General features: G+C 41.5%; 1 protein-coding gene across 1 annotated transcript; it reads left to right on the top strand.

The window, feature by feature from the left end:
* The first annotated feature begins 12,728 nt into the window (after positions 1-12,728).
* LOC128705151 (uncharacterized) lies at positions 12,729-20,137 on the top strand. Its single transcript, XM_053800361.2, has 4 exons — positions 12,729-13,721; positions 16,404-16,472; positions 17,099-17,185; positions 18,977-20,137. The coding sequence occupies exons 1-4, from the start codon at positions 12,729-12,731 to the stop codon at positions 19,097-19,099; spliced, it is 1,272 nt and encodes a 423-aa protein (XP_053656336.1). The 3' UTR covers positions 19,100-20,137.
* The last annotated feature ends 6,002 nt before the right edge of the window (positions 20,138-26,139 follow it).

Genomic DNA, 26,139 nt, shown 5'->3' with positions numbered 1-26,139 from the left:
GGGGTGGCACAGCCACCCCCTTGTTGATGAACATGGGGAATATATAATAGCTAAATTCAAATCCAAATACCTACAAAAACCTCTCACAGGGATAAACATCTACAGAGTACCACAGTCAAACATTAGCCGATTTAGTGACAACCTAGGAAGTATGATAACTGATGCACGCATGAACAATGATCACTTACTACTCTCAGGTGACTTCAATATAAATCTCCTGCAAGACCAGGACCCACACGTTACTGAATTCACAAACACTGAGTAACTGCATGTTGCTACCAACGGTAACAAAACCTACAAGAGTTACAGAGACTAGTGTTTCCCTACTAGACCACATCTGGACCAACATCATATCCCCATTAAAATCAGGCATAATCACAGATAATACCACAGATCACTACCCTACCTTCCTCATCACAAACCTTGGCAAACTACCCCAAGACACTACTAAAGTCACTTTCAGACTTCACAATGAGGCAGCCATTAATAACTTCACAGCAGCAGTGGCAAACATTGACTGGTACACTGAGCTAGAAATCTATATAGATAATGACGAATGTATTACTAATTTTCTAAAAAAGACCCAATACCTTTATAACAAGCACTGCCCCCAAAAAACTAAACAGATGACAGCTAAGAGACTGAACAGTCCCTGGCTAACACCCAGCATCCTCCAATCCATAAATACAAAGCACCTATACGAAAAACAGTACAGAATGGGTCACATAACCAGAGACCAAACAAAACGTTACTCGTCAATCCTAACCAGCCTGATAAGAAGGGCTGAAAAAACTGTATTATGAGAACAGATTATCCAACTTACGAGGTGATATAAAAAAGACCTGGAAAACCCTATCAACAATTCTAGGAACAAAAAAGATATCACGAAATAGCGAAATTGAATTAACAAAACCAGATGAACCCCAATTCCCACCAACTGAAACAGCGAACAGACTCAATAATTTCTTCACTATAGGAAAAAACCTTGCCAATAAAATCCCAAGCTCAGATACCTCACCCAATGACTACCTCAATGGCAACTACCCGAACACACTGTTCCTAGCTCCGACTAACCCTACTGAAGTCTCCCTCATTATCAACACACTAAAAAGCAAGACAGGAGATTTAAATACCTTACCACCCTTTATATACAAAAAAGCGTCACAAGTACTATCACCAATCATTGCAACACTCTTTAACAAATCCATAGAATCCTCTACCTTCCCTACAGTTCTCAAAATAGCAAGGGTCACCCCGATCAATAAAGGAGGAGACCAAATAGACTTGAATAACTATAGGCCAATATCCAACTTACACCCTCTCTCTAAAATCTTCGAAAAATTAATTCATAAGCGAATCTATTCCTACCTCATCTCCCACAACATACTCAACCCCTGTCAATTTGGGTTCAGGCCTAATAAAAATACTAATGATGCTATTATACACATACTAGAACACATATACACTGCAAGAGAAAAAGAAGTCCCACTGGGGATCTTCATAGACTTACGTAAAGCTTTTGATACAGTTGACCATGACTTGCTCCATATAAAATTGTTACATTGTGGTATAAGAGGGCACTCCCTCAACTACCTAAAGTCATACCTCAGCAACAGAAGCCAATATGTGTACACAAACGGAGCAAACTCTTCAGCACAGCCAATTACAGTTGGTGTCCCACAGGGAAGTGTCCAAGGCCCTCTTCTCTTTCTCATATACATAAATGACCTACCAAATGCATGGCAACTACTCAAACCCACACTATTTGCAGATGACACTACATACGTCTTCTCTCACCCGAGCCCAGTCACGCTAGCCAATACTGTAAATACCGAATTACAGAAAATATCTACCTGGATGAGTACTAACAAATTTACTCTAAACATTGACAAAACCTACTTCATTCAGTTTGGTAACAGAGCTACAGACGTCCCTCTTAACATAGAGATAAACTGATCACCTATCACAAAACTCACAGAGGGAAAATTCTTAGGAATCCACCTTGATAATAGACTCAAATTTCAAACACATATACAACAAATTTCCCCCCAAAATTTCCAAGACCGTAGGCATACTATCGAAGATACGGTACTATGTTCCACAGTCAGCCCTCCTGGCCCTATATCACTCACTTATTTACCCCTATCTCACCTATGGAATTTGTGCATGGGGCTCAACAACAATAAACCATCTCAGACCATTAATTACCCAACAAAAGGCTGCAGTCAGAATGATAACAAATTCCCACTACAGGCAGCACACTCCACCAATATTCAAAACTCTAAACCTACTCACCATTCAAAACACCCATAATTATTACTGCACCTACTACATTCATAGAACACTTAATTCTGATATAAACCCTCCCCTCAAAAGTCTCCTTACCAACCTCAACAGAACACATGACCATAACACAAGGCACAGATCATTCTTTGATGTTCCTCGTGTCCATCTCACACTATGCAAAAACTCAATGCACATAAAAGGCCCTAAAATCTGGAATTCATTACCTGTGAATATAAAAGAAACACTGTCTGTTTATAAATTCAAGTCTATTCTCAAAAATCACTTACTCACCCACAACTAAATAAATACTAAATAATTGTATCTCATAAATTGTATATCGTAAATGTTTCTCATTATTGTATCTCATAAATGTCTAACCTGTGACCCAATCAAACTTTATTTTTTAATTACATTACCTAACAGAATACTCCATTCTACTGAATGCTCAGCAACACAGTAAATGACCATATGACCTGTCTTTGTAATACTCATTTGTGCTAAATTGTTATCTGTTTACAATAATGTTTTTACCACTGAATATATCATTGCTTAGTTAATCTTAAGTTAATTTTAAGCCTGCCCATAATGCTCTGCATACAAGCGGCTTTGGCATGTTGCACTGTAATAACTTTGTACTTCACTGTATCATGTTCAAATAAATAAATAAATAAATAAATAAATAAATAAATATGCAGAATAACCACTGTGAAAACATATTTTTTTTTCACAGTGGTTAATCTGCATATTGTGGTATCACCTGTTTACTGTGATCTGATTGCATACATACATTCATATATATATATATATATATATATATATATATATATATATATATATATATATATATATATATATATATATATATATATATATATTTCCAACGAACCGGTCGTATCCCACAGGGGCAGGGTGACCTAAAAAGAAAAACGGAAGTTTTTCTTTTCAAATTTAGCAATTTATACAGGAGAAAGGGTTACTAGCCCCTTCCTCCCGGTATTTTAGTCTCCTCTTACGACACACATTCTTACTGAGGAAGAATTCTTTTCCACTCCCATGAGAATACACACACACACACACACACACACACCAGATGGTCGACACACTGGCTGAAGTGGCAAGAAGGGCTCACGCGAGCAGGGCAAAGCTACTGATCATAGGTGACTTCAGCCACAAGGAAATCGATTGGGAGAACTTGGAGCCACATGGGGGACAAGAAACGTGGAAGGCTAAGATGGTGGAGGTGGCACCAACACGTAAGGATGAACCAGCGAGACTGGACCTAGTATTCACCTTGAGTAATGCAGATATTGAGGACATCACATATGAAAGACCCCTTGAGGCCAGCGATCACGTGGTTTTAAGATTCGAATACACAGAAGAGTTACAAGTGGAGGGGGGAATGGGAAGAGCCGGACGAACGAAGCCAAACTACAAGAAGGGGGACTACACAGGAATAAAGAACTTCCTGAAAGGGGTTCAGTGGTACAGAGAACTGGCAGGGAAGTCAGTAAACGAGATGATGGAATGTGTGACAACTATATGCAAGGAAGCTGAGGAGAGGTTTGTACCCAAGGGTAACAGGAATAATGAAAAAGCCAGGATGAGCCCGTGCTTCACCCAAAGGTGCAGGGAGGCCAAAACCAAGTGCGCTAGGGAATGGAAGAAGTATAGAAGGCAAAGGACCCAGGAGAGTAAGGAGAGCAGTTGTAGAGCCAGAAATGACTATGCACAGGTAAGAAGGGAGGCCCAATGACAATATGAAAATGACATAGCGGCAAAAGCCAAATCTGACCCAAAGCTGTTGTGCAGCCACATCACGAGGAAAACAGCAGTCAAGGACCAGGTAATCAGGCTATGGATGGAAGGAGGAGAGATCACAAGAAACGACAGAGAAGTACCTGGAGTTTACCTGGAGAGAGTTCCGGGGGTCAACGCCCCCGCGGCCCGGTCTGTGACCAGGCCTCCTGGTGGATCAGAGCCTGATCAACCAGGCTGTTAATGCTGGCTGCACGCAAACCAACGTACGAGCCACAGCCCGGCTGGTCAGGAACTGACTTTAGGTGCTTGTCCAGTGCCAGCTTGAAGACTGCCAGGGGTCTGTTGGTAATCCCCCTTATGTATGCTGGGAGGCAGTTGAACAGTCTCGGGCCCCTGACACTTATTGTATGGTCTCTTAACGTGCTAGTGACACCCCTGCTTTTCATTGGGGGGATGTTGCATCGTCTGCCAAGTCTTTTCCTTTCGTAGTGAGTGATTTTCGTGTGCAAGTTCGGTACTAGTCCCTCTAGGATTTTCCAGGTGTATATAATCATGTATCTCTCCCGCCTGCGTTCCAGGGAATACAGGTTCAGGAACCTCAAGCGCTCCCAGTAATTGAGGTGTTTTATCTCCGTTATGCGTGCCGTGAAGGTTCTCTGTACATTTTCTAGGTCAGCAATTTCACCTGCCTTGAAAGGTGCTGTTAGTGTGCAGCAATATTCCAGCTTAGATAGAACAAGTGACCTGAAGAGTGTCATCATGGGCTTGGCCTCCCTAGTTTTGAAGGTTCTCATTATCCATCCTGTCATTTTTCTAGCAGATGCGATTGATACAATGTTATGGTCCTTGAAGGTGAGATCCTCCGACATGATCACTCCCAGGTCTTTGACGTTGGTGTTTCGCTCTATATTGTGGCCAGAATTTGTTTTGTACTCTGATGAAGATTTAGTTTCCTCGTGTTTACCATATTTGAGTAATTGAAATTTCTCATCGTTGAACTTCATATTGTTTTCTGCAGCCCACTGAAAGATTCGGTTGATGTCCGCCTGGAGCCTTGCAGTGTCTGCAATGGAAGACACAGTATGCGAGGAACTCAACATGAGATTCAAAGAAGTGTTCACAGAGGAGACAGACGGGAGTCCAGAAAGACGGAGAGGTGGAGTACACCACCAAGTGTTGGACACAATACATACAACTGAGGAAGAAGTGAAGAGGCTTCTGAGTGAGCTAGACACCTCAAAGGCGATGCGGCCAGATAACATCTCTCCATGGGTCCTGAGAGAGGGTGCAGAGGTGTTATGTGTACCCCTAACAACAATATTCAACATATCTGTCGAAACAGGGAGATTACCTGAGGTATGGAAGACAGCAAATGTAGTCCAATTTTTACAAAAAGGGGACAGACAAGAAGCACTAAACTATAGACCAGTGTCACTGACATGTATAGTATGCAAAGCCATGGAGAAGATTAACAGGAGAAGAGTGGTGGAACACCTAGAAAGAAATGAGCCAACATGGGTTCAGGGACGGGAAATCCTGTGTCACAAATCTACTGGAGTTCTATGACAGGGTGACAGCAGTAAAACAAGAGAGAGAGGGGTGGGTAGACTGCATTTTCTTGGACTGTAAGAAGGCATTTGACACAGTTCCTCACAAGATATTAATGCAAAAACTGGAGCACCAGCAGGGATAACAGAGAAGGCACTACAATGGATCAGGGAATACCTGTCAGGAAGACAGCAACGTGTCATAGCACACAGCGAGGTGTCAGAGTGGGCACCTGTGATGAGTGGGGCTCCACAGGGGTCAGTCCCAGGACTGGTGCTGTTTCTGGTATTTGTGAATGACATGACGGAAGGAATAGACGAGAACCAAGAAGAACTACAAAGGGATCTGGACAGGCTGCAGGCCTGGTCCAGTAATTGGCTCCTGGAGTTTAACCCCACCAAATGCAAAGTCATGAAGATTGGGGAAGGGGAAAGAAGACCGCAGACGGAGTACAGTCTAGGGGGGACAGAGACAACAAGCCTCACTAAAGGAAAAAGATTTTGGGGTAAGTATAACACCAGGCACATCTCCTGAGGCACACATCAACCAAATAACTGCTGCAGCATATGGGCACCTAGCAAACCTAAGAACAGCATTCTGACATCTTAGTTAGGAATCGTTCAGGACCCTGTACGCTGTGTATGTAAGGCCCATATTAGAGTATGCGGCACTAGTTTGGAATCCACATCTAGCCAAGCATGTAAAGAAACTAGAGAAAGTGCAAAGGTTTGCAACAAGACTAGTCCCAGAGCTAAGAGGTATGTCCTACGAGGAGAGATTAAGGGAAATCGACCTGATGACACTGGAGGACAGGAGAGATAGGGGGGACATGATAACGACATATAAAATACTGAGAGGAATTGACAAGGTGAACAGAGACAGAATGTTCCAGAGATGAGACACAGCAATAAGGGGACACAGTTGGAAATTGAAGACACAGATGAATCACAGGGATGTTAGGAAGTATTTCTTCAGCCACAGAGTAATTAGGAAGTGGAATACCGTGGACCCCCGACTTACGATGGCCTCAACCTACGATAAAACCGACTTACGATGCTTGTCAGCATAAGAATTTGACCCCAACCTACGTTAAAAAACTCGGCTTACATCATTCGTCCCCTACGCTTCCAACGCGTCCACATGTCTGTCTGGCCTGAGTGCGCCTCAGCTGTCCTGCCTTCAGTTAGTGTGCCAATGTTTACAAGCAAGTACGTTCGCTTTCATGCATACATTCGGAACATTTTGTATTATTCCAGTGTTTTTAGTGCTTGTAACTGCTAAATAAGCCACCGTGGTCCTTTTTGGAAGGGGATTCTCCCTTCCAAAAAATAATACACCTCCATCATCTCCCCTCCTCCCATCCCATTACTCATCACCACATCTTCACTAAAGGTAAGTGTCATTTATTCTTCATTATGCAATATATATTGTGCATGTATCCTTCTGTTTGTGTGTAGGAAAATGTATATTTCTTGTGGTAAAAATATTTTTTTTCATACTTTTGGGAGTCTTGAACGGATTAATTTGATTTCCATTATTTCTTATGGGGAAAATTAATTCGACAGACGATAATTTCGTCTTACGATGTGCTCTCTGGAACGGATTAGTATCGTAAGTCAAGGGTCCACTGTAGTGGAATAGCTCATGGTGCAGGGAGAGTGACCCAGTAGCGGCCAGTGAAGAGGCAGGGCCAGGAACTATGACTCGACCCAATGCAACCACAACTAGGTGAGTTCACCAGGCGGCAGGCCTGGTCCAGCAACTAGCTCCTAGAGTTTAACCCCACCAAGTTCAAAGCAGTAAAGATCAGGGAAGGGCAAAGTAGACCGCAGATAGAGTACAGTCTATGAGGCCAACAACTGCAAACCTCACTCAAGGAAAAGATCTTGGGGTGAGTATAATACCGAGCACATCCGAGGTGCACATCAACCAAATAACTGCTGCAGCATATGGGCGACTAGCAAACCTAAGAACAGCATTCCGACACCTTAGTAAGGAATCGTTCAGGGCTCTGTACACAGTGTATGTCAGGCCCATACTGGAGTATGTAGCACCAGTGTGGAACCCACACCTGGTCAAGCACGTTAACAAACTAGAGAAAGTGCAAAAGTTTGCACCGAGACTAGTCCCGGAGGTAAGGTGCATGTCCTACGAAGAGAGGATAATGGTAATCGACTTGACGATACTGTAGGACAAGAGAAATAGGGAACACATGATAACGACATAAAATACTGAGAGGAATTGATAAAGTGGACAGAGACAGGATGTTCCAGAGGTGAGACACAGCAACAAGGGGTCACAACTGGAAGTTGAAGACTCAGACGAGCCACGGGGATGTTAGGAAGTATTTTTTCAGTCAAAGAGTTGTCAGGAAGTTGAATTGTGTGGAAAGTGATGTAGTGGAGGCAGGATCCATACATAGCTTTAAGAAGAGGTATGATAAAGCTCGTGTAGCAGGGTGGGAATGGACCTAGTAGCTAACACTGAAGACGCGGGGCCAGGAGCTAGGACTCGACCCCTGCAACCTCAACTAGGTAAGTACACACACACACACACACACACACACACACACACACACACACACACACACACACACACACACACACACACACACACACACAAACACAAATATCTGCCAGGAGCTAGGACTCGACCCCTGCAACCACAAATAGGCGAGTACAAATAGGTGAGTATACACATACACACACACACACACACACACACACACACACACACACACACACACACACACACACACACACACACACACACACACACACACACATATATATATATATATATATATATATATATATATATATATACAATTCCTAAAAAAAGACAACGAAAAATAGAGAATAAATTGTGTGTAGTGATGAAAGATAGTGAGGTAGTGAGGATTGTGTGGAATAATGAGGATCACTCACCCGTCACTCGCTCCTCACCCTCAACATTCAACTCTCCAGGAATCGATCACTGCATCATAAAATAGCGTAATATTTTATATTTTCTTCCGTAAAGCAATTACCAGGCGTTGTTCCCTTTCACCGTATGTATACTCACCGAGTGGTGTGTATACATCGAGAGATACACTTTTGATGTATGTATACTGAGACAGATATACACCTCTCGGTGTGTATACACTGAGAGTTACAGACACTTGGGTGTACATACACCCAGAACCAGGAGTCAAGAATCAACCCCTGCAACCACAAATATATAAATACATATATGTGAGTACACACCCCTGGGTATACATACACTGAGGGACACACACTTGGATATACATACACTGAAAGACACACACTCCTGGGTATACATACTCTGAGGGACACACACCTCTCGGTATAATACACTGAGGGACACATACCTCTGGGTATACATACACTGAGGGACACATACCTCTGGGTATACATACACTAAGAGACACACATCTCTGGATATACATACACTATACAACACCTGTTTGGAACCCACACTTGATCAAGCACGTCAAGAAATTAGAGAAAGTGTAAAGGTTTGCGACAAGGTTAGTTCCAGAGCTAAGGGGAATGTCCTACGAAGAAAGGTTAAGGGAAATCGGCCTGACAACACTGGAGGACAGAAGGGTCTGGGGAGACATGATAACAACATACAAAATACTGCGTAGAATAGACAAGGTGGACAGAGACAAGATGTTACAGAGAGGGAACACAGAAACAATGGGTCACAATTGGAAGTTGAAGACCCATATGAGTCAAAGGGATGTTAGGAAGTATTTCTTCAGTCACAGAGTAGCCAGGAAGTGGAACAGTCTAGCAAGTGAGGTAGTGGAGGCAGGAACCATACATATCTTTAAGATGAGGTATGATAAAGCTCATGGAGCAGAGAGAGAAAGGACCTAGTAGCACTCAGTGAAGAGGGGGGGGCCAGGAGCTGAGTCTCGACCCCTGCAACCACAATTAGGTGAGTACATACCTCTGGGTATACATACACTGAGACACATACCTCTGGGTATACATACACTGAGAGACACATACCTCTGGATATACATACTCTGAGGGACACACACCTCTGGGTATAATACACTGAGGGACACATACCTCTGGGTATACATACTCTGAGAGACACACACACCTCTCGGTATACATACTCTGAGGGGGATACACCTCTGGGTATGAAGAGGCGGGGCCAGGAGCTGAGTCTCGACCCCTGCAACCACAATTAGGTGAGTACACTGAGGGACACATACCTCTGGGTATACATACTCTGAGGGACACACTCCTCTGGGTATACATACTCTGGGTGACACACACCTCTGGGTATACATACACTGAGAGACACATACCTCTGGGTATACATACACTGAGGGACACACTCCTCTGGGTATACATACTGAGGGACACACACCTCTGGGTATACATACTCTGAGGGACACACTCCTCTGGGTATACATACTCTGAGGGACACACACCTCTGGGTATACATACACTGAGGGACACATACCTCTGGGTATAATACACTGAGGGACACATACCTCTGGGTATAATACACTGAGGGACACATACCTCTGGGTATACATACTCCGAGGGGCACACACCTCTGGGTATACATACACTGAGGGACACACACCTCTGGGTATACATACACTGAGACACATACCTCTGGATATACATACACTGAGACACATACCTCTGGATATACATACACTGAGAGACACATACCTCTGGATATACATACACTGAGAGACACATACCTCTGGATATACATACACTGAGAGACACATACCTCTGGATATACATACACTGAGAGACACATACCTCTGGATATACATACACTGAGAGACACATACCTCTGGATATATATACACTGATGGACATACACCTGAGTGTGTTCGTCAGTGGGTTACATGAGCGATCAGTGAACACTTCAGCTGCCACCAACCTTTATGCTGATAACAATACCTTAAATTATGCAAGAGACGTAACTTAGCTCCGTGTAAGAATATAAATATATGATAGCTTGCTTGTCAACAATATTTTAAACTAGATACATTTCGGTGTGTGTGGGATCTGAGGAAGGTATCCCAGTATTGCATAACCCCAGGTTCCTCAACCTCAAGCCTCGCGACTGGAATAGTGCAGAGTGCCGCAGAAGTTTGCACTGCAGTTAAATATTTAACGTTGAAGTCTTGAAGGGAATCAGAAGACTCATTCACAAGTCATCATATGGGAACTAATAACCAAATGTATTTAAGAAAAAATGGTAAATTTAGGACATAGCCTAAATCTAATTCAGACTTTTCTAGGATATCGGAAAGATCAATATTTTAAAATATACCGGCACTCAGACGCTGCGATATTAAATAAGTCTGAGTAAAGTTGAAGGTAATTTGATGCACCACTCGGAAGTTATAGCATGAAAGCATTATATAGTAACTACACAGGGTAAAATCAGTCCAACCATTTGTTCAAGGAAGACTGGTTGACCAGGCTCTGATCCACCAGGAGGCCTGGTCACAGACCGGGCCGCGGGGGCGTTGACCCCCGGAACTCTCTCCAGGTAAACTCCAGGTAAAGTAAAAAAACTAATTAAGTAACTTTTATTTATATGTTTAACACGTTATTTTTTAATATTATCTCTGAAGCATACATGTTATGGGCACATTATGTAGATCTAACCTAGGATAACAAAAAAAAAAAGGTCAGACTGATTTATTTCTTATCAGAAGAGACATTCTCCATTTATTTCACAAAGGTGAAGCTTACTTTGAAGAACGCACATCAGCACTAAAAGTTTCAAGCCTACCAGACGATGCATTCTTCAGTTACTGGACAGAATCCAACGAAATTTACACCATCCACAGCCTGTATCCAAAAAAGTTCCATCTATTTCATACGATGCTTAAGCCATTAAAAGCTGCTACCATTTACACTTGAGAAAGCGCTACGCCCGTATGGGTCATAAAGCACCTATGTAATGGGCGACATTCATATTCCATCCAAGGAGGGGAAAGAGTAGCCCAGTTCCTTAGATCAAGAGCCCCTTACCAGCAACAAGACACCTTCCCCCTTCCTTAGAAAGTATAATCTTGTTATATAATGCAAAATGTTATTAAATCACTTCGGAATTAAAAATGGCGCCAACACTCCATATACAATACCAACCTTCATCTAAGATGCATCAGTGTTTAAATTGTGAAGCTATCTCGTGGAAACTAATTTCGGGATTGTTCTATATAAGGTTGAGCAGAGAGCACCTGCACTTGTTAATTTCTCCATCAACCTTCACCTAGTGACAGCTGACCATGGATTAGAGCAGAAGATGAACAAATCAGACATTCTGAAGTTATGAGCAAAATTCTACCTTAGATGGAATGAGAAAACTAGCTAACCGTGGGACGGCTCTGGCATCAAGTCGTGCAGTAATTAAGGGCTCTTTAATCTCATCAAATTTAAAAACACTATAAAAATGCAAATTTTCAATTCTCTCAGCTTTGTCTTTGCAGTTAGATTTCAAATACAACCAGTTTCCAATAATTCCAAGTTAAAAAGAAAAATATTGTACTGACAAATTTGCCCACACACAAACAAAATTGAATGGACAATATCCTGGTCATAAGATGCATTAGCTATTAAATAAGCCGTAATAAGTGTCATTTTTAAAATCTTCCTATTTTAAGGTTGTTGGTTGAGCGGTAACAGCGTTGGGTCTGCTACATGTAACTTCCGCAGGAACCCATTGCTAATGGAGCCTTTTCAACAATATTTATATAACAAAATTATGTTTATGTATGTGCGCATTGCAAAAAACAGAGCAGCCTAAATTAGCACTTACATTTACTGTGCACAAACATTATACTAAATTCATAAGACCAATATTCCATACTAAACTGAACATGCTTGGTAACTCACAAAAATTTGTCCGAAGACCACTGTAACAAAATAAGTCCATTATAGGATATTGAATCCCAATGACCCATTGGGCTGGTGCAACAGAGTCCCAGTTGGTGTTGGAAGTATTAACGTGATCAATAGTGTCAAGAGTCTGCTGTCAGCTGGATAATAACTCAATGTTTCTTGTGACTCAGAGTAGTCAAGACAGCAAGAAGCACACAGCGTCGTGGGTCCGCTCGGTGCTGGCGTACTGGGGCAGACATGGAGGTGTATCTGCTGGGGATGACGCCTGTCATTTTCATGTATAAACTGTTGGGGGGGTTTCCTTTCATTTGGACAAGTGGCGCTGACACTAAAAAGTCGCGAGTGACTGTTGACTCACTGCACAGTATCAAGCGAAACAAGAAGTGGATGGCGTGGTCTATCATTTTTGGGTCTTTAATTGTGTCATATTTTTCCTATGGCGGAATTGGGTTTATAGTAATACTAAACAAGTCTGCTACCACCTTCATGGTCATGCAGAAATTCAATGATTTAGTTAATATGATAACCACCATCTTGCTGAGGATTCACATGCTAGGCCAGGCCCCAGCACTTGCCAAGGCTCTCACCAGGATGCACACCCTGTGTAGGACTCACGGCTTCACAGGTAAACCCTATTATACTGACAAAAACATTTGGTTTGTCATGGGAAATCATCTGTTTGGTTTCATGTGCATCTGCGCCGGAAATATAGCAATGGCAGTAAGAGAAAAACAATTTAGCTTTGTTAGATTTGGAAACATATTCAAGGCATCGGTGAAGCCATTAGTATTCAATGTGTCAATGATGATGTACTCTAGTCTGATTAGACTGCAGGCAACCGCATATAACAATTTTTTTGACATAGTGGGTGATGTTGAGCGTCTCTCCCCACCTCAGGTCAACAGCTGGACCCACTCAGCTCACAGGAACAAAGCCCAACATCACCCGTTACAGAACCCTCTTGCAACTACGACTCGCATCAATTTTGAAAAGGCTAAAGTTTTGCTCGCTGACTTGTACGATTCACAAAATATGATCAAAAACTACTTCCAGTTCTTGGTTGGACTTTCTCTTCTACAGTCAACCATCAGCTCCATCGTTAGCTGCTTCTCAGTATCTATACAGGAGCGGCAGGAGTTGCCCGACCAAATAGCCTCCTTAGGACTGATCGTCATGACATTCTTCCCACTGTTCTTCCTCACCAACGTTCCTCACGCCCTCACCCTACAGGTCACTACCACACCGTCCTCTGTAATGTCATTCTAGCAGTGTGTACACAGTAAGGTTTTTATGATAATTGCCCTCTGGTCTAGGACAGAACAAAACGTAGACTAGTTACATTCACAGTTTTGAGTTAATTGTACATTTTTCCAGCTACGGTATTGCGAGGACAAAGATACAAGCTGCAAAACGAGCTTTTATTAAGGTTAGGACTAAAGATGCCACTCGTGGCGAAACGTTGCCTTTAATATATGTCCTCAACTGTACATTTTTTTTCCATATCATGTGGGTATCATTTACTTTAAGCTTTTAGGAGTGCAATGTTTTAATCTGTGTAGAGCTTTATCAACAGGCGTTAAAGTCTTTTTTGACTGGTGATGTACAAGTGACGCAGTCCTCATGACTCTTCTAGTCGATATATCGCCCAATGATATTTTAAATATCTTTGTTATTAAAATCGTGAACGAGACGAAACACAACTACACTAAACACATGATAACTACACTAAACACAAGATAACTACACTAAACACAAGATAACTACACTAAACACAAGATAACTACACTAAACACATGATAACTACACTAAACACATAATAACTACACTAAACACATGATAAATACACACAACACATGATAATTACACTAAACACATGATAAATACACTAAACATATTAACTACACTAATATGTTGCTATGTATGATAATCTATGCAACTGTATTTGTGTATACCTGAATAAACTTACCTACTTAATACATAATAACTACACTAAACACATGATAACTGCACTAAACACAAAATAACTACACTAAACACATGATAACTACACTAAACACATAATAACTGCACTAAACACATAACTACACAAAAAACATAACTACACTAAACACGTGATAACTACACTAAACTCATGATAACTACACTAAACACATGATAAACACACTAAGCACATGATAACTGCACTAAACACATGATAACTACACTAAACACATGATAACTACACTAAACGCATGATAACTACACTAAACACATGATAGCTACACTAAATACACGATAACTATACAAAACACATAACTACACTAAACATGATAACTATACTAAACACATGATAACTACACTAAACACACGATAACTTCAATAAACAGGATGACCACACTAAACATAACTACACTAAACACATAACTACACTAAACACATGATAACTACACTAAACACATAAATACACAAAACACATAACTACACTAAACACATAACTACACCAAATACATGATTACACTAAACACATAACTACACTAAACACATGATAAATACACTTAACACATATAAACTACACTAAACACGATAACTATATTAAACACATGATAACTACACTAAACACATGATAACTACACTAAATGCATGATAACTAGACACATGATAACTGCACTAAACACATCATAACTACACTAAACACATCATAACTACTCTAAACACATCATAACTACACTAAACACATAATTACACTAAAAACATCATGACTACACTTAATGCATAACTACACTAAACACATGATATCTACACTAAACACATGATAACTGCACTAAACATGTGATAACTACACTGAACATTATAATTACACTAAAAACATGATTACTACACTAAACACATCATGACTACACTTAATACATAATTGCACTAACACATGATAACCACACTAAACACATAACTACACTAAACATATGACTACACATAATGCATAACTACACTAAACATATATGAAGGCACGAAACACGTGATGACTAAATATATGATGACTAAACACCTGAGATTAGATTTTTTAGATTTTGCCACCGAAGTGGCTAGTTTATTATGCACCCCATATCCATCCTGTGGACGGTAGCGCAAGAGCTTATGGATACACAAAAGGCCTAGGAACTAGGCCCCAAAGGGTTAACAGGAGTACATATGGATTTATATCTACATATATATAGTTCACTCATCTGTTACAAGCAAATTTAGGAAATTTGCTTAGTATATCTGGTATCTTATTTTCATTAATAAGATATCTTGACATGTCACATAGGATATTATACTGTCTGTCTCTGTATCCCTCAATAAGTGGACAATTAAGCACATAGTGTTCAAGAGAGTGACCATATGCCTGATCACATAATTTACATTTAGTTTGATCATCATCTGTGTGTCTCCCAAACTGCCAGAAGTACTTGTAACCAAGCCTAAGCCTGGCCACTACAACATCAGTCAGTCTGTTCACATTGCAAGTTGCTCCATATACATACTTATCTACGTTCATGTTATCATAGTGGGTTATAGATCTACTCAGGCTTCTAACTGCATTCCTATAACAATCATATTTATTATTTACTTGTACTTCTGCACAAACATTTGGACATCATTCCGCTTGGCACAAATCTCCTTAAGTTATATTCTACATTCTCCTTCTGGGTACTCTTCTTGTATAACATATCAACTTTATCATGAAGGAGTAATCCAATGTGTGATGGGATCCATAGCAATTGTACATTAATTCCTTTGTCCCTGATTTTTGAGAGCTGCACTAAACCTTACGACTGAGGGACACAGTGTGTGACGTTGAGTTGTTCTCTACACATATGCTGCTATGTATGATAATTCTATGTAACTGTGTTGTGTATACCTGAATAAATTTACTTACTTACTTAATCCTCACAGAAGGAGAGGTTACGTGTGGCGCTGAAGAGAATACGTCACAAGAGAACCGACCCGGCGCACAAGGAGGAGGTGAGTGTCATCTTGATGTTCCTACAATGTTACCCTTGAGCACACAATACAGAATGGATTTTGAGGCTCGGGGAAAAGACATCTCACTAATAATTATCTATCACTGAAATAACATTTGCAACGTGCAGTACTGCAGACCCAGGATTCCTGTTTATTTAACTACCTATCTTTACCTAGTGACCCGTAGGAATAAAGGCACTAGGAGTTAGTTTAATATGTTTATTATGCATTCCATACCCATCCTGTGGGCGGTAGTCAAAAGATTACAGAGGTACATAATGGGTCCAGGGACTGGAGCAGAGGGTAATATTAATATTTGATAAGCCCAGCCTTGGGAGAAACGTTGTTTTCAAAGGACCCTCTGCTATTATTATTTTTATCATGGGGAGCACTAAACCCGTAGGCATTATACAGCGCCTGTGGGAAGATGAAAGACTTTTAGGCTTAATTCAGGGAATTGGAGCACAAATCCAATTCCCTGGATGAAAAGCCCCCTCACCAGCATCAAGGAACCTCCCTTAGGGGTCCTCTGCTACCTGTGTATTTATTCCCATTTATCGGTTCTTGCCTTTTTATACCTAGTGACCCGTGTTGATCTAGTGACCTATGTTGACCTGTCCTTGCAGATCAGAGACCTGTTGGAGCTGCTTGAAGACGACCCTGGTTTCAGCATAGGTGGTTTCTTCATCCTATGTCGAGCAAGAATAGTTGACGTGAGTATCTCTGATTAGGTCATCTGAGGTCACCTGTCATTGACGAGAGCCAGTGGAGTAACTACTCTGCTACATACATTCAAAAGCTCACGTGATGTCGATTCTCAGTGTAAAAGAGAGTCTGAGAACCATTTTAACGTTTGTAGCGAGGTCTCCCGATGTCCAGCAAGAACGGGCAAGTATGACTTACGTTCGAATCCCTGGCAAGAGAGAGAGAGAGAGAAGGGGGGGGGGAGCAGGGAGGGAGGGGTTGGGGCCTTAGGATTTAACCAGAACGTTGGTTCTGTAGTCTGTAGACTAACTCTTCTGTTCAACTTCAGAAGCCTTTGATGGTAAGGCGCAATTATATTTGTGTAATATTTTCATTTTCATTAAGTTTGATTAATTTATCTAACCTAACTTATAACAACGAAGGTATGCCAGTGGAAGGGTCATTGATTCACAGCTGAAACCTCCTTGTTAAGTGACTAGGAAGTCGAGACTGGATAAATCTCCTTACGTCTGCAGTAAATAGGTACCTGGGTGCTAGCCGGCTACTGTGGATGACATCCTCTGGGAAAACGGTTCCACGGGTTTCTTAAAAAAACTGGGTTCCGGACTCGTAGAAGCCAGGAGTGGAAGAATATCTTAAATAACACTGAGCTGTAGAATATGAAGCTCTCAGGATTATTCTTGGCTGTCCCAGATCTACAAAAGTTCTTAACATGAGGAAGGAGCTTGGTATTTCTAGTATCAGTGATAGGATTGTTGAAATTAACACTGTACTCGGTATTAGAATGTTGAGAAACGAACCAGACACTGTCACAGTGAATCTTACCAAGTGTCTAGAGGTAAATACACACAGATCTAAATGGATTGTGAAAACGTGCAATTGCATTAAGTTTTATAACCTGCATGAACTGTATCACTGTAGGCAACAAGAGCATTTCACCCCTCCATGGAAGATGTGTTCATTTAATATCACATACCTACAAGTCCCTCCCAATAAGCTCATTGCTAGTAATCCCTTCCTTAAATCTCTTGTTAGAGCAACTGCTCAAGAAGAAATTTTTCGCCTAGCTGGTAGTAACAAGTTATCACAAGTTATATACACTGATGGATCTAAACAGGAGTCTTCTGGCAGGGCTGCATCTGCTCTTGTTGCCACTTCCCTAGTTAAGAACGATAATAAATTTGTTGAGTTAGGCATAAGAATTAACAACTGGGCGTCTACACTGCAAACTGAATTGTTTGCAATCCTAATGGCGCTAAAGCTAACCTATGACACTGAGCTTGACTCTATCATCATTACTGATTCTTTGTCATCATTGAAGGCTCTTGACTCATGTAATGACTCCAACAACATGCTCATTGGGGAAGCCAGGTATAGATACTCAAAAATTAGGGACAAAGGAATTAATGTACAATTGCTATGGATCCCATCACACATTGGATTACTCCTTCATGATAAAGTTGATATGTTAGCCAAGAAGAGTATCGAGAAGGAGAATGTAGAATATAACTTTGGTATAACTGTGTCTAGCATTAGGAATAATATTAGGAGAGAAGTAAATAATGAAAATGATTGTTATAGGAATGCAGTTAGAAGCCTGAGTAGATCTATAACCCACTATGATAACATGAACGTAGATAAGTATGTTTATGGAGCAACGATGTGAGAAAGAGGATAACAGCCTGTAAATTCAATAGTGTAAAAAACATAGCTAAAGTCCATATAGCCAGAAATGAATTCTATAGCAGGAAGACAATGTATACAGTGATAAGCGTTACATTTATTGTGTTATATTACAGATCCTGAGCTTCGTGACTACTTACGTAATCATCCTGATGCAGTTCCGGATCACAGAAACTGAGGACAACAAATTTTCCTGCCACAGCAACAAAGTTAACGCCACATCATCACTCTCGGATTAAGTATCTTGACTGAAATATTATGACGTTATATTTAAGCAGGTGAGGGGCCATTCATATAGGTGAACTAGGTAGTTAGTAAGGACGCCAAATTAATTGGGATGCAAATTCGATGGAAAATCAAGTTCAAAAAAACAAAGTTTGGGCTTGAGGGCGGGGATTACATAGTTGACTAGGCCAGCTACTGGAAGGTAGTCTAGGGCCGCACCTAATTAGATTGCAGTAATTCACAGTTCATAAGCCTAAAAAAACTGACATTGTCGTAACTAAGACTACAAGAAATTAAGGGGTGGCTTTTGGGGTTGCAGCCCAGGGGCCTTGGCTAGCTAGAGGGCCTCCAGAGATTACTGCTGTAAGTCCATAATTGTAGTATGTTATTACATCACGTATATAATGAACTGTTGACAGATTGTGAATTCTTTTCCTATTGAAGATATCACTGGGGGCCCTCACAGTACCTGTAACCCAGGGGCCTTCAAAATCTTAATTAATCTGGCTCTGCTGCCAAGGATTTCCCAGTAGTCAGCCTCTGTGACGACTCCTATGTGTCGCGTCGTTCCTGTCAACCAGCAGTCTTTCTTCATTACTCCATGTTTCTGTCAACTACCAGTCTGCCCTATACTCTCGCACCGCTAGAATGCACCTTACCTAATGGTAGCCGCCATCTTGTTTTTCTTCATACACCTTCATGGTGGGAAATTTGTCCCCATTCTAAATGTTATTATTTTTTCATCCCGTCTTTGCCTCGCTCCCAAACCAGCACCTAACGTCCATGAGAGCATATTTTCCATCTGCCGATGATCGGATCGACTCCTCGGTAGGTGGCCGAGCTATATAATAACAAGCCCACTTCAACTGGCAGCATATCATATGTAGTGTAGAAATGGTACCCATTTTCCGAATAAATGTCCTGCTCAACCTACAGTCAGTTATTTCTCCAAGGCTTTCCATCGCCACTCTCAACACACTATCACAGCACCTTCTAAACACTGCATCACTACGAAACTCTCCCTCCTGCTAAACACTCCTGCAGTTACTACTAAACACTCCCCCCCCCATCACTAATAAATGCTCCTTCACTACTAAACACCCCCTCCACTAATAAATGCTCCCTCACTACTAAACACTCCATCACTAATAAATGCTCCGTCCGTCACTACTGAATACTCCCTCACTTCCTAAAATCATAGAAAGGAATTAATTTTGCCATTAACAAATAATGGTCCGAGTACTGATCCTTGAGGAACCCTATGTGTTACACTTTCCCCATCCTGAAACATCCGCCTTTAGTTCCTTAGGTATTCCTTGATCCACTATATCCCTCTACATGGCATTGTTGCATGCTCCTCAAAATTGTGAATAAGTTCCTGGTTAGGTACATTATTATAATCAAAACTAAGCACTAAACCACCAGGGTCATACAGCGCTGCTGGTTAGGTACAGTATCAAATGATTTCCTGCAGTCCAAGAACATGCAGTCATGTTCTCCCTGTATTCCTTCTTGTGAGTATGATATTAACTTTCAGTTTAGGTAGACACACATGTAACGTTCTGAATAAATTGTTTAGCATTTTCGGCTTTTCATCAAAACCTTATAGTTCTGGGATTCATTTTGTAGCTCTTTGATCCATGTGATTTTATTCAGTTATAGTCACCACACAGCAGTTGCATAACCCAATTTAGACCTATTATAAGTTATAAACCACTTTTCAGCATATACTTATTTCTCACAATTTCATATGATCTGGTAAAATTATTTTACTAATAATAACTTTTAGATCCCCATCTTTGTATATTCCAAAATTTGTATCAGTCTATTTCTTATATGGTTGTTTTTACTCCCATTCTATAATCAAGTGGGAGCTCTAAACCCATAGGGGTTACATAGCACCTGGGGAATGGGAGGCACTCAAGCTCAATACGAGAAAGGGGAGATTAAGCCTAATTCCTTGGATCATGAGTCCCTCACCAGCATCAAGTCACCCCTCCCTTGAGAGGTTCTCCCATTTCCATTACATGGCAGTTATTTTATTTTAAATATTTTATTAACACATCGGCCGTTTCCCACCAAGGTAGGATGGCCCGAAAAAGAAAAACTTTCACCATCATTCACTCCATCAGTCTTTTCCAGAGGCGCGCTTACACTTCAGTTATAAAACTGCAACATTAACACCCCTCCTTCAGAGTTCAGGCACTGTACTTCCCGTCTCCAGGACTCCAGTCTGGCCTGCCAGTTTCCCTGAATCCCTTCATAAATATTACCCTGCTCACACTCCAACAGCATGTCAAATCCTAAAAGCCACTTGTCTCCATTCACTCCTGTCTAACATGCTCACGCATGCATGCTGGAAGTCCAAGCCCCTCGCACACAAAACCACCTTTACCCCCTACCTCCAACCTTTCCTAGGCTGACCTCTACCCCACCTTCCCACCTGGAGTTTACCTGGAGAGAGTTCCGGGGGTCAACGCCCCCGCGGCCCGGTCTGAGACCAGGCCTCCTGGTGGATCAGAGCCTGATCAACCAGGCTGTTGCTGCTGGCTGCACGCAAACCAACATACGAGCCACAGCCCGGCTGATCCGGAACTGACTTTAGGTGCTTGTCCAGTGCCAGCTTGAAGACTGCCAGGGGTCTGTTGGTAATCCCCCTTATGTGTGCTGGGAGGCAGTTGAACAGTCTCGGGCCCCTGACACTTATTGTATGGTCTCTTAACGTGCTAGTGACACCCCTGCTTTTCATTGGGGGGATGGTGCATCGTCTGCCAAGTCTTTTGCTTTCGTAGTGGGTGATTTTCGTGTGCCAGTTCGGTACTAGTCCCTCTAGGATTTTCCAGGTGTATATAATCATGTATCTCTCCCTCCTGCGTTCCAGGGAATACAGGTTTAGGAACCTCAAGCGCTCCCAATAATTGAGGTGTTTTATCTCCGTTATGCGCGCCGTGAAAGTTCTCTGTACATTTTCTAGGTCGGCAATTTCACCTGCCTTGAAAGGTGCTGTTAGTGTGCAGCAATATTCCAGCCTAGATAGAACAAGTGACCTGAAGAGTGTCATCATGGGCTTGGCCTCCCTAGTTTTGAAGGTTCTCATTATCCATCTTGTCATTTTTCTAGCAGATGCGATTGATACAATGTTATGGTCCTTGAAGGTGAGATCCTCCGACATGATCACTCCCAGGTCTTTGACGTTGGTGTTTCGCTCTATTTTGTGGCCAGAATTTGTTTTGTACTCTGATGAAGATTTAATTTCCTCATGTTTACCATATCTGAGTAATTGAAATTTCTCATCGTTGAACTTCATATTGTTTTCTGCAGCCCACTGAAAGATTTGGTTGATGTCTGCCTGGAGCTTTGCAGTGTCTGCAATGGAAGACACTGTCATGCAGATTCGGGTGTCATCTGCAAAGGAAGACACGGTGCTGTGGCTGACATCCTTGTCTATGTCGGATATAAGGATGATTTATACAAGATTTATACAGATTTATACAATCAAAGTCATTCTATTTTGTTCCATCTCTCTACACGTCCAAACCATCTCAGCAACCCCTTCTCAGCCCTCTAGATAATAGTTTTGGTATCCCACACTTCCTAATTTCCAAACTACGAATTCTCTGCATTGTATTCACACCACACATTGCCCTCAGACACAACATCTCCACTGCCTCCACCCTTCTCCTTGTTGCAATATTCACCACCCATGCTTCACACCCATATAAGAGTGTTGGTATAACTATAATGCCATACATCCCCCCCCCCTTTGCTTCCATGGACAAAGTTCTTTGTCTCCACAGACTCCTCAGTACACCACTCACTTTTTTCCCTCATCAATTCTGTAATTCACCTCATTCTTCATAGACCCATCTGCTGACACTTCCACTCCTAAATATCTGAATACATTCACCTCCTCCATACTCTCTCCCTCCAGTCTGATATCCAATCTTTCATTATCTAATTTTTTTTATCATCACCTTACCCTTTCCTGTATTCACTTTTCATTTTCTTCTTTTACATACCCAACCAAATTCATCCACCAACCTGTGCAACTTCTCTTCAGAGTCTCCCAAAAGCACAGTGTCATTAGCAAAGAGCAACTGTGACATCTCCCACTTTGTGTTAGATTCTTTATCTTTTAATGCCACACCTCTTGCCTACACACGAGCATTCACTTCTTACATCCCCATCTATAATGACATCACACATCCTTGTCTAAGGCCTACTTTTACTGGGAAATAATCTCCCTCTCTCCTACATATTCTAAGCGGAACCTCACTATCCTCATAAAAACTTTTCACTGCTTTCAATAACCTACCTCCTATTCCATACATTTTCAACATCTGTCACAATGCCCCCTTATCCACCCTGTCAAACACCTTTTCCAAATCCATAAATGTCACAAAAACCTCTTGACCTATATGTTTCACTGTAAACACTTAGTCTACACAACCCTTACCCTTCCTAAAACCTCCTTGTACATCTGCTATCCTACTCTCCATCTTACTCTTAATTCTTTCAATAATAACTCTACCATACACTTTACCAGGTATACTCAACAGACTTATTCCTCGATAATTTTTGCACTCTCTTTTGTCTGCTTTGCCTTTATACAAAGGATGGATAATGAGACCCTTCAAAACTAGGGATGCCAAGCCCATGATGATTCTCTTCAAATCGCTTGTGCTCTCTAGGCTGGAATACTGCTGTACACTAACGGCCCCCTTCAAGGCTGGCGACATTGCAGACCTGGAGTGTACAAAGAACTTTCACGACACACATAAGTACGATCAGGCAAATAAACTACTGGGAACAGTTGAAGATCCTTGATCTGTATTCCCTCGAAAACAGGCGAGAGAGATACATGATACTGTACACTTGGAATGTCCTGGATTATTATTATTATAATCAAGGGGGAAGCGCTAAACCCGGAGGATTATACGATGTGGAAGGCATTCAGGCTTAATTCGGGGAACTGGAGCACAGATCCAAGTCCCTAAATCAAGAGCCCCTCACCAACATCAAGGAACCTTCCTTGAGGGGTGGAATGTCCTGGAGGGATTGGCACCAAACCTGTACACGAAAATCACTACCTATGAAAGCAAAAGACGGCAGGAGATGCAACATTCCCCCAGTGAAAAGCAGAGGCACCACAAGTACATTGAGAGACAACACAATAAGTGTCTGGGGCCTCCGACTGTTCAGTTGCCTCCCAGCATACATAAGGGGGATTACCATAGACCCTTGGCTGTCTTCAAGAAGGCACAGGACAGGCACCTAAAGTCAGTACCTGACCAACCGGGCTGTGATTCGTACGTCAGCTTGCATGCGGCCAGCAGTAACAGGCTGGTTGATCAGACCCTGATCCACTATAAGGCCTGGTCTCAGACTGGGCAACGGGGGCGTTGACTCTTGAACCCTCTTCAGGTAAATTCCAGGTATGCTCTCTTGCCAATCCCTAGGTATCTTACCCTCTTCCATACATTTATTAAATAAAAGAACCAACCACTCCAAATTATTATTATTATTATTATAATCAAGGGGGAAGCGCTAAACCCGGAGGATTATACAGCGCCTGGGGGGGGGGATGTGGAAGGCATTCAGGCTTAATTCGGGGAACTGGAGCACAGATCCAATTCCCTAAATCAAGAGCCCCTCGCCAACATCAAGGAACCTTCCTTGAGGGGCAACCACTCCAAAACTATATCCCCACCTGCTTTTAATATTTCTATCTTTATCCCATCAATCCCAGCTGCCTTACCCACTTTCATTCTACCCACTGCCTCACGAACTTCCCCCACACTCACAACTGGCTCTTCCTCACTCCTACAAAGATGTTATTCCTCCTTGCCCTATACACGAAATCACAGCTTCCTTATCTTCATCAACATTTAACAATTCCTCAAAATATTCCCTCCATCTTCCCGATACCCCTAACTCTCTATTTAATAGCTCTCCTCTCCTATTTTTAACTATCAAATCCACTCATTCCCTTGGCTTCCTCAATTTATTAATCTCACTCCAAAACTTTTTCTTTTTTTCAACAAAATTTCTTGATAACATCTCACCTACTCTCGTTTGCTCTTTTTACACTACTTCACCACTCTTTTACCTCTCTTTTCCTCTCCATATACTCCTTCCTCCTTGCATCACTTCTACTTTGTAAAAACCTCTCACATGCTAGCTTTTTCTCTCTTACTACTCTCTTTACATCATCATTCCACCAATCACTCTTCTTCCCTCCTGCACCAACTTTCTTGTAACCACATACTTCTGCTGAACACTCTAAACACTACATTCTTAAACCTACCCCATACATCTTCAACCCCATTGCCTGTACTCTCACTAGCCCATCTATCCTCCAATAGTTGTTTATATTTTACCCTCACTGCTTCCTCCTTTAGCTTATAAACCTTCTCCTCTCTCTTACCTGCTACTTCCCTTTTCCTTGTATCCCAACTACCTTTAACTCTCACTGTAGCTACAGCTAAAAAGTGATCTGATATATCTGTGGCCCCTCTATAAACATGTACATCTTGAAGTCTACTCAACAGTCTTTTATCTACCAATACGTAGTCCAACAAACTACTGTCATTTTGCCCTACATCATATCTTTTATACTAATTTATCCTCTTTTTCTTAAAATATGTATTACCTATAACTAAACCCCTTTCTATACAAATTTCAGTCAAAGGACCCCATTATAATTTACACCTGGCACCCCAAACTTACCTACCACACCCTCTTTATATGTTTCTCCTACTTTAGCATTTAGGTCCCTTACTACAATTACATGGCAGTTATCAGCATTAAGTTCCATCATCCATCTGGACTCCATTTGCTTAAAGTCATTTTTATTGTTTATTTTGCACAAGGTTTTTGTATCAACTGTAAACAATTCCATATAGGTTTATATTCCTTCTGGTTAGTCATTTATATAAATTAAAAACATAGGCAAAAGTACAGATCCTTGTGGCACCCCGCCAGTAACATTTTTCTCACGAGGATATTTTTCCTTTTATCATTATTTGCAATTTTTCCCCTCACTCTCTCATGT

This window comes from Cherax quadricarinatus, chromosome 27 (assembly GCF_038502225.1).
Source record: "Cherax quadricarinatus isolate ZL_2023a chromosome 27, ASM3850222v1, whole genome shotgun sequence".
Lineage (NCBI taxonomy): Eukaryota > Metazoa > Arthropoda > Malacostraca > Decapoda > Parastacidae > Cherax > Cherax quadricarinatus.
This window is presented reverse-complemented; position numbering and strand designations above follow the sequence as displayed.